We start from the raw sequence: 11,018 nt of genomic DNA on the forward strand, positions 1-11,018 counted from the left end.
AGACAGGGCTACAGTTACCACTTAACAATTGATTTAAGTTTTTATTTTATTTTGAAATTGAACAGTGACATGTCTTCGTTGCACTTTCGTGTATCTCGTTGACATTACATGTACATTATCTTCTACCTGTATGTTACATGTACATGTATGTATATTTCATCTAAGTGTACATTATGTCTATGTTATGTCTACATTACAGGTGCACTTACCTTGTTGACGTTACATGTAAATTCCGTGTACGTACGTATGTACGTACGTACGTATGTATGTATGTATGTATTTCGTGTACGTTGTTCGGCTTAAAAGTGAGGAAGTGTCCCGGGATGACCCGGTGTGGGAAGAAGCTATTGGTGCACCGTTTTCATGCTGATGTTAATGCCAGACGCACTAAGCAATTTATCTGTAGCTTTGTGTGGACTGCCATTTGCTGTGGTTCCCAAAAACTTCCACGTTTGCAATAATATCACCCACAGAAATTTCACAAACTCACTTGTTGTAATGGTGACACATTATAGAACGCACTCAAATTCACTGAGCTCTATAGTCTTTCACAAATATTTGTAAAAGCAGATTGCAAGCCAGGTGATTTTATACAGTTTTAGGGCCAAAAACACCTGAATTCAAAGAGGTGTGACCCAGTACTTTTGTACATATAGTGTACCTGTTGCCATATTTTGTCAGCTACTTTACAGATTAAAAATGTCTGTTATGTTCAACATAAATCAGTACTGCAGTTTTACTTTACTTTGCATGCCTACACATACACACATTTCTTTTTTTTCTTTTCACTCTGACTCATTACATTGGCATTGATAGTTATTTATAGACAAAGTCCTAAGGGCAGAGCCAAAGAATGTCTCCAACTCACTTTCCTGCTGTTGCTTTTTTAAGGTTACTACATAATTGTAGGTTGCATATGTAATAAGTACACACAGTATTCTTTGACTGATTCTTAATGAACAGATTTCATGTAGTTTTCATGTGTGCAAGTTAAAGTGGGACTCGTTTTACACTGTAGTACAACGACTCATTCAGCAATGTGTAACCACAGTGTTCACACTTTAACCCCCCAAAGCGATATATTATTTAAATGTTAGGATGTTTTCACAAATTTCACAAAAGTTAGGACAACAGGCTTTCTTCGGCGAGTTGTAGGTATTATTGTTGTTATTATTATTACACATTGCATCATTGCTGTTAGGATGATGTCAAATGATGCAGAAACGAAAGCATTTTGTACAGTCGCAGTGATGCTACGGGAAAATCCCTTCGACTGCTTTATAAGCTCCACACCACACAGCGCTGCCAGGAGTGCATTACTGAAACGTGACACTGCATGTGTTCAAGCATCGTCTTTGCTAAAAGAGCGAGCAGTTAAAAGTCGATATGAAGAAGATTTTCAGCAGAAAGAAGAAGATTCGGATGAGTGAGGGCAAGAAACCCTTAATAGAAAATAACAACAACATACAAGACGGTAAGAGCGCTTTACTATTATTACTGTGGGAATCCTTCATCTGTATAGTTTATATGTAGCAAGGAATAATAACTGGAATCATCCACGGACTGGCTATTTTATATTTGTTTGAAATAATTGCTATTTATTGATTGATTGTTACTGATAGGCCATTAACTCAGAAATAAAAACTAGTTTAACACACGAGCAGCACAAGCTGTTGCTGAAGCGGCAACAAAGTAACGTTGCAATATTTGCACATCAGCGCAGCTTAGCCTCAGGTATGCAGGGTATTCCCAAACAAACCAGAACAAATATGTCCCAACATGCATTCCCAAGTTAATATCGATAAGTGTCGAGGCTTCCAAGTGCACACTTAAATTTCATCATAAGTGCTGGTTTTACTTCCTCCTATCCGAAAACAAAGCGAATTTTATGTTTGGATATGATTAAGTGAAAAAACATGCACTGTAGCCAGAAACTAGCCACAAGCTACAAGTGGAATGTCAAGATTAAAAGAAGTAGACAATAAGACTCATAACCAATGGCATCAGGTGACTATCACCAATGTTAACACTCTTGAGGCAGGCGTTGCCGATTTGCGACAGTTAAAAACTAACAACCTGATTACCCCACATAAATATTTTATGAGTTTTTTTTACTCAGAAGTACCACTGCAGGACTTGGTTGTGCATCAGCAACAAAAAACTTAATTTGAGCCTGAGAGGGTTAAAACTGACACCTATTAGTCCTTCTCAAAGGGACCAACTCAGTGGTAGACACTGTTGTCTTGATGGAAAAAAAAAATCACCTGAGCTCAAATGGAAAGAGCATCAGGAGTAAGGATGAGCTTGATAAATTGCTTAGTCTCTGGCATTTCATTCATTCACAATTACATCACCCAGGCTTTTAGAAGCTGGCAAACTCTGACAGGCTCATTGTCACAGATCTTGGCCGAGTCACAGCAAGAATTTTACATCGCCCCTTTTTATCAGAAAAAAAATAAATAAAATATAACCCCTTCATTTGGCTTGGATCAAGTCAAAACATGAAACAAATGTAGAGTTCACATGTTTGTTTGTTCTTTCTGGCTCTTTCATAGGACATGACTGTGCAGGTCATGGGTGTGAGAACCCTTTGGCCCAGAACTCCTTTAACTCTGCAGAGGAGCAATCCATGCAGAGACAACAAAGCAGCTCACTTATGGATCTCATTCAGTGTCTTGGGGTGTCCTCTGAAAGCCTTTACAACCTCATAGAGGCTAATTTGGGACAACAGAGTGTCATTGAATGGTCCAACCCTCAGACATTCAATATCCTGAACAAAATGCTCCAGGAGATCAAATCTGTCAAGCAATGCCTGCAACTGATGGACTGGGTCCAACATAAATATCCGAGGTATTTATGTGCCAGCTTACCTTTTTTTGTTTAACTAGCCACATCAGCTCAGTGCTGTTGTGTGCATTTGTACCTTTAAATATAGATTTGGTGAAGATCAAACCAATGACGCACTTGGATGTTAAGCTGGTTGTTGGGTGTGTCTTCCAGCCCAAATGAGCATTTTGAATGGTCAGTAAGACCTAAGTAACTATATAACAACCAATCTAGTCACCATTCACATACATCTATGAAAACTAGCGTTCAAATTTATAGTTAAGCACAAAAGGTAAGAAAAAATATGAACTATGATCATCACGTCTAGAGCTCTCGGATTAATTCAGTGTGTTATTTCTGTTTTATGTGTTCAAAATTTAAGCATAAATACAGAGATTTGCTATAAAATCCTGGCATATAGCAAACTGGTTCAGTCTGCTTTTATTCATTGTTATTCACAATATCTTCAACCTGTTATTTCAAAAACAGGGAATTAAAATGTTAAAGCAGGTTTCATCATATCAATAGGGAATTAGGATTGAAAGCATTTGTCTCTTGTCTGAATGTTAGCTGTTAACACATGCTGGTGCTCACTTCTGATGTGGGTATTTTCTGGTACTTTCCAAGCAGGGAGTCTGACCAAAAGCTGTTCTGTGAATGGAAAGACAAGGCAAAGGAGAAGCTGCTTCAAAGTGTGCAGGTAAGAATACCAATATAACTTATCATACATTTTATGAGCCAGACAATCTTTGGTGACACACACACACACACACACACACACACACACACACACACACACACACACACACACACACACACACACACACACACATACACACACACACACACACACTGATATCATTCAAGGTTGTTTTCTACACAGCCTCTGTGTAGTTAGGTGTGTCTTTACAAATACTATTTGTTTTTTTTGTTTTTTTTAAAATACCCAAATATCAGGTATATTCAATATAAGCATCAGCATTAAGCATAATTAACCATCAGCAAAATCACAAATAAATTATGATTTTGTGTTTTTCCAAGTCTTGTTCAAAAACATGTATAATCATGTGTTGGTGACACATTTCTAATGCTTCACATTCCTGACACTATTATGCCAAGGTCAAAGCTAGATCATGTCTACAGACACAAAATCAAAACCTTTTCACTACACAAATCACATTTCTCATTTAACATATTGACCCAACTTGTATTTTGAGTTATGTTTGATTAAAAATAATGATGATTAGCAAACGCACACAAACTCTGTTTCCGGATGTTTAGCCTTTTCTCAGATGTAGTGAGAGGTAAGCCAGTGGGACTTCAGTCTCTATCTGTCCCACCTCTCTCAACACTTCTCACGCAGAGGTTGTTATTGTGTGCCAGTGTAAACCACAGCTGTGGGACCAAGTTATTTCCTGGAAGTGTAACACTTTCCCCACAATCCCTTTGGTGGCAGTGTTGCTCTTTGGTTTGAAAGGTGTGATCAACCTCAGGCCTTAACCAGATCAAAGAACAGATGCATAGAAGTAGTTGAGAAAAAAAAAAGCCACAATCTCAGCCCCTGTTCACAAGTAGACTGGCTCATGATCGCCATATAAATGAACTGGAAATGAAAATGTTTCTAAACGCAGTATTTGCATTACTTCATTGAGTCTTCTTTGAATATGAGTTAGTAAGCAAAGTGGTTTATACATTTTAAGTATCTGTAGGAGTCATGCAGGTACTAAAAGTGCTCAAAGTTGACTTGACTTTCTGAAACTTCAGCCCAATCAGATGTCACAAGAAGAAAAGGAACAGAAACACTGTTACAATCATCTGTAAGAAAAACAGGCCAGACAGTAATCTGATATCAACAGCCTGCTGGGAGAAAGTGTCACTCAGTAAGTCTGTCAGATCCCTCAATGACACATTTAAATGAAAGCAACAACGTCCATCCTCTCAGCAGTACAAATGTACAAAATAGAAACCAAACTACTCTGAACCAAAATGGCCACTAGAGTTAACCTCAACTGACATGAGCAAAATTGGCCTCAGGGCTCACTTCATTAAAAATATGCAAAGTTACATTTCTAGTTTGGGACATGGAGTTTCCCCGGTAGAATCTCAGATTGTATGCCTGATAGAAAGTAAGCTTACAGTCTACTTCTGTGTCGTTTTTGTCCACAGAAAGAGATCAGAGAGTCGCTGGACAAAATCCTGCAGAATGAGACCGGTATAGCTCCAAACTGCATAGAAGAAGATTATGTTAAACTTTATGTGGACACTATTCAGGTAGGAAAAATGCTCTTCAGCAGGAGCGTCAGATGAGTTTTATATCATAGGTCACATACAGGGCACTTTTTGTCAGTCTAATGAAGTTTATGCATTTAGTCCATGAGTTAGCTGAAAATACAATGTTAACAGTATGTCTCAGTTTTTCTGCATGACAGAGAAATGCTGTTGTAGTAAATGACAGGAATGCTAAAAGTTTTCTGTGAAATTATAGAAAATGTTCTGGTAGATCATTGCAAAGAAAGTTTATTTGAAATTTCTGTTGTAAATAGTGAAAAACTGTTAGTGACCTATCATATCATTTGTCCCTCTTGAAGTGTATTAATGCCGTACCCAGAGAAGCACAAAAACTCCTTCCAGAACTGCACGATGAAGTGCAAGAAATTTGTTTCCAAGAGTTTCGAACATTTGTCAAGAGGTGAGTCTTTATCTTTTCTTCAGAAATAGGTGATTCATCACGTCTGAGATTTTGAGATTTGATGAAACTCATGTTTTTTTTTCACTGTGTATTCTCTTTGGTTTGTAGGTACAGTGAAGAGCAGTATGTCGATCTTAAAAAACGGGCACAAACTGACAACCCAGAAACAATACACTTCCTCAAAACACTGAAAACATGTAAGGAACTCAGGTGAGTGGTTTCTGTGTTTCTGTGGCAAATGTTAATTCAGTTTCTTTGAGCCCTATAATTGAATCAAAATACTTATTCACTACTGGATATCTACTTGAAGGCTTAACATGCTGTAGAACATGATGATCAAAGCTGATGCCTGTTTTATAAATATTTTATGCTGTTTCTTTCAGGAAGTATGCTCAGACGATTGGTACGGGAGTCACACCTTCTCTTGTCAAAGAAACTGTGGAAACACTGGAGAACCTGGAGCAGTCTACTTTAACATTCCTGATGGAAATTATAACTGTTATTGCAGAGGTATCTATCCATCCTAACCACAGATTAAAAAATATATATATAGGTAAATATATTTTCTTCTATTAATACGACATTTTCTGTCCGGCAGAACCACTTTAAAGATTTCTTCAGATCGGGCAGCAACTTGAACCACTTTGTTTACAGTGTTTACAGTCATTTCCCCACACTGCCCTATGTTATGGATGAGAAAAAAGTAAGAAAATTCCCAGATGTCAAATATACACAAATTTACCTGTAGTTGTTTTTTTAAACCGATTCAGTCAAACTGCATTCATATTGTCTTTATGTGTCTCAGGAGGTGGTGGATGAGGCCTATAAGATCATCGCCCGCACTTATGTCGAACATCTTATAACAAACAAGCGGAGAACCCTGAAGGGCCGATGGGCTCCTAATATTGGTGAACAAATACATGAAGATGCAAACCATCTTCACAAGAGCATTTCACTCTTGGTGAGATCAACAAGTTGCAAACAGTCTGCTTATTGTTATGTGAATGACGTTTTACCAAAAGAGCAACTGGAAAAAAATCTTAACCTTGACATGAATTCCTGTCATACTTTTTTGTGATTTATCAGGCTCCCGGTGTCCACGAGTGGCGCAAGATGATGCTGGGCATCCAAGAGGTGTTGGACTGCACATCCATTGATGCACTGAAGATAATAATGGCACGTCTACAGCAGGACTATTTCAGAAAGAGGTAAAATGATCTCTTACCTGTATCAATACAAACATGTTTACACACCTTCTCAGTAAAGGCCTCAGCCTCTCGCTGATAGGAAAGAGGGTGCTGCATCGATAGCCTCCTTCTGACTGCTCTGACCAGCAGATTTCTGTAGTTTCCTTCAGAGACACAGACTTATTTTCAAACTGTAGTGCAATTTGACACATGCTGGAAATGTAAGTCAAAGTACGCTTCTTCCATGTTATGAGCAAACTATGGGCAACCACAGCAATCTGCTTGCAACCAAAGCAATTGCAAGGACAGGAAGCAACATCCCTGACCAACTGGTTGTGAAACCCATTTTCACCAAGAGACCATGGGATCACTAAGAGCCCTAAGGATTTTTCTTGATATGACTATTTCACTGCTGTAAAACAAATGTAAATATAACTATAGATCATAATTAGGAGCTTCCATAGATAACCTATTTGATCGAGCAGTCAACAGTCTCATTGCTACACTCCCCTTGAAAATGCACACAAATTTGTGCTTCATTCAGTCGTTTTTAGTAACGTCTTACCAGCTTGCACGTGTAAAACACACTTCCCCAGCAGAGCAGCTATATTCTCAATTCGTCAAACATCCCTCATGTCTATTTTCTGGATGCAAACACTTGGCACAAAACAGTTGTGCGCAGTTTAGCTCATCCTTCCAGATGACAGTGTGCAAAGAGGTCATCAAGGAAAACATCTTTTCTAGATGCCTTATTTTATACTTTTAATCTTGTAAATATTGTTCTTCGCTGTATAAAAGAAAAGAAAAACTCTTTTAAATGAATAGACCTGTCTAACAGAATAATTTATGTGTTACTAACTCTGTGGGGTTTCTTCTTTGACTACAGTGAGGACTTCAAGTTCCTGAACAAGTTGCTGAAGTGGAAGGGTCTTTCTAATGGCGATGTCAACGAGGTGCTGGACGCTCTTCCCGGCAGTGAATCCAGACCTATTTGCAGGTCCTGTTTCTCCTGCCTTACCTGCTGGTGACGGCTTAGTTGGGCAACACGGGATGAAGCGCAACAAAAAGATCAATGCTGATTGTTACATGTTTGTTTATGAAACATAAAAAAGACAGCAGGTGGAGTTTGGCTGCGGGAGCATTATAAGCTGTGCAATTTCAAATGGCACAAAAAAGTTTTGGTGAAAGAGCTTTTTAGTGACATTTAGTAGCAGCAAAATGTGTGTTTTTTACTCTTACTCTGTATTACAGTAAACAACAGTAATGGTTGTTTATGTACTTGAATTTGCTTTGTTTACTGAAGTTAGTGAAAGAAATGTTTAGATCATGTTTTTAAAAAATATTTTAATATTTATTACATTTTATTTATGAAGGTACAAACATACATTTCTACAGAGTGAGGCGATTTAAAAGCCCACCTATTATTCCGTTATCTACACTGAGACTGCTCCTGCCTTGTTAATAAACATGCAAAACCTCATTGTCTGATAATGAAGCACAAGCTCCTGGGATTATTTCTACTGCCTAGCAAGCTGTAATATTACAAATTCCATTAAAAATTCTCAAAAAAGGCGACAAATGCTCACACACAGGTCCCGTTTAATGACCCGAAGTAGCAGATGAGTCAGATGAGCATGAGCTGCCTGTGTAAGTCATCACTGCCCCCTGATGGGGACTCACTTCCCCAGCCTGAACTGCAATTTTTGCCACTTCAGCTTTGGCCTCATTTTTCTGCTGTTGACAACTACTTACAACACACACACACACACTTCCTAAACTGCTAATTTTGAACAAGAAAAACAAGGAATAATTAAAAATAGATATGATGAGTGTAAAAATATAACACAGGCTGAATGCAACACAGTTGCTACAGTCCAGGCTGTGAAGTAAAGTTACCACAAAGCTGTAAGAGTGTGCATGTGCAGGTTAATGGAACAGTGAAGGCATAACTGCAGCTGTGTTATTCCCTTAAACGAACGTGTTGCTTAGATGTAATCTTTGGGCATCTAGAAAAATTGTAGCTTTCTTTCAGTTGTAACCTTTGACCCTGGCTTCTCTGACAGACACGATGGAAAAACAATCTCCAAGGAAATACCTGAGTCTGTTGCTAGAAAGCCATGATCCATAGAGTAAGCAGTCAGCAGACTAGCTGATAGGTTCCTGTAATGTCTCAAATGTGTCTTATACTGTTTCCAGGACATGGGAATGTATGGTTTTGATGCAGTTTCTTTGTTCTATTTCTGTTGAAGAAACCTGACTTTTGTTGTCCTTAGTAATTCTGAATTTTCTTTGAACTGTGTACTGTTCTTCAGATTATGTGCCTTCTACACAAAATCTCAACGTTCTGAAATTGCTTTAATCTTTACCTGCTACTTTGCGTGAACCTCCTCCATCAGCTCTGGTTTATGGTTTTTCGTTTTAAGCCTCTCTGTTCAATGACTTTTCTTCGTGAAAGAAATGATTCTGTACATTCCCACGATCGTTCTGTTGCTAAAGACTGACTGTGATGAATAAACTTCAATTTAAAAACAAATGGCAGTATAGTCTTTGCGCCACCAGCAAACACCACTAGATGGAGACCAACATCACCATGGTAAAATGAGACTAGCTGGTCCCATGTTCTAGTTTTCATAGGGAGAAAAATCTGACGAATCTTTAGACAAAACAAACAGTAAGTTTATTATGTTTTGCAACACTATGGATATTTCTCTTCTTCAGCTATAAACCCAGCCCTTTAAAGCCATGTGTATACTGTCCATGCAGGCATACAGGTCCAGATTTGGAGATGATGACAGACAGGAACATGTACAGGTGATGAAGGATATCGGGCTATTTTATTAATCAAACCCTAAATTTCAAGCAAACTTATTTCACTTTGTCATTATTGGATAGTGTGTGTAGAATTCATCCATTTTGGAATAAGGCTGTGACGAAATCATAAGGCTGTGAATACTTTCCAGATGTGCTGCAGTGTAACAGTGCCAGAACTCACAGGCAGAGAGGGGCAGATTAGCAAGAAGAAAAGAGAAGACCACAAAAAAAGGAGGGAAAGATTAAGAAATAAGTAAAGCATAACAGGTCATCTTCTTACTGAGTGTCAGCCATCATACCTGATCATCTACATCACCTGCAAAGGCGAGAGCTGAAGCTTCTATTTCGGCATCTTACAGCACGAACTGCTGTGGACCAAGGCTGTTGTCCCAGGCCGTAACAGGCTTCAGAGTATATTGACCCATGCAGGTTCCTGCTTAATTTTCATGGGCAAAAAAATCCCCCCTCGCTCTTCTATTTTTTCAAAAATCTTGCCCTTTTAACAGAAAAAGTTAAAAGGTCAAAAGATATTGATAAAACAATAAACTGACAGACTGTGGAGGTCAGAGTGTCATAGCAGGAAAGCACCATGGAGTTTCTTATCAGCCTGGTTATTCCCAGTCAAATTCATCACTAGATCCTTTAATGAGTTCGCTTTCCTTTACTCCCTCTGCCTCTCATTGGGAAATTTTTTACTGTGACCTCCTCCCCCCTGACTAGGCGACATCCCACGTCCTGCAGTTATGACACACTTTCAGGACAAAAGCCGCATTTTGAAAATAGTTTCCTTCAAGACATGCTCCCCCAGCTCATTAGCTACAAGTATATAAACAATGACTAAATAAACTGGGATTCATTGAGCGTGCCAATGATTTCCCAGAATTGTTCAAAGCTGCTGGAGACACGGAAGAGCAATTCCTCTCTGGGTCGGGAAACCAGTGGATGATTATTGTTAATACTCCCTTGATGAACGGCTCATTAAATATAATCTTTAAAGCCATGTAACCTCGGACTTCACAGGATTTCTTAAAAGACTTCCTCAAAGATCCATGGGTTTCATGCAAGATAATTTCTTAGACATATCAGATTTAGATGATTCCTTATATGATTCAATAAATAAACCTCTAAGAAGGAGAGTTGTAGATTTACACAAGCTGGGAAGATCTTTTAGAACCATTTCTGAACTATTAATGGCTAACTTCCCTCCATGCTACCTTGATCATAGCCTCTCCTCCTCCATGGTTTTGGTGGAGATAGTTGCTGTAGGGTTTGTCTATAATGCTGCATTACCTATCAAGCTATAGTGTTCACTTGTAACCTGCAGTTATCATTCTTATGATTTTTATAATTAACACATGTTGATACTTATTATAGACATTAACTGTAACTCCATTCCCTGTCTGTTGCCAGTACTATTGCTGTTTTTTCCACATACTATAAACCCTACAGTCAGTTTACATGTGGATCATCTACTAAACAGAGTAAACAGTAAAAACAAATTGAGC

At 38.4% G+C, this 11,018-nt stretch overlaps 1 protein-coding gene across 2 annotated transcripts; it reads left to right on the forward strand.

Moving 5' to 3' along the window:
* The first annotated feature begins 1,323 nt into the window (after positions 1-1,323).
* Positions 1,324-9,223, forward strand: LOC146685554 (uncharacterized). Of its 2 annotated transcripts, none has more exons than XM_085442287.1 (11): positions 1,324-1,474; positions 2,556-2,850; positions 3,454-3,526; positions 4,993-5,097; positions 5,415-5,515; positions 5,624-5,725; positions 5,899-6,025; positions 6,114-6,218; positions 6,321-6,476; positions 6,602-6,723; positions 7,589-9,223. In XM_085442287.1, the coding sequence occupies exons 1-11, from the start codon at positions 1,387-1,389 to the stop codon at positions 7,728-7,730; spliced, it is 1,416 nt and encodes a 471-aa protein (XP_085298413.1). In that variant the 5' UTR covers positions 1,324-1,386; the 3' UTR covers positions 7,731-9,223. The 2 variants fall into 2 exon arrangements, with proteins under 2 accessions (XP_085298413.1, XP_085298414.1); XM_085442288.1 differs by having other exon boundaries at positions 3,457-3,526.
* The last annotated feature ends 1,795 nt before the right edge of the window (positions 9,224-11,018 follow it).

The sequence above is a fragment of the Copadichromis virginalis genome, linkage group LG19 (genome assembly GCF_057382275.1).
Source record: "Copadichromis virginalis isolate Kocher_CV1m ecotype Utaka linkage group LG19, C_Virginalis_male_GT1.1, whole genome shotgun sequence".
Lineage (NCBI taxonomy): Eukaryota > Metazoa > Chordata > Actinopteri > Cichliformes > Cichlidae > Copadichromis > Copadichromis virginalis.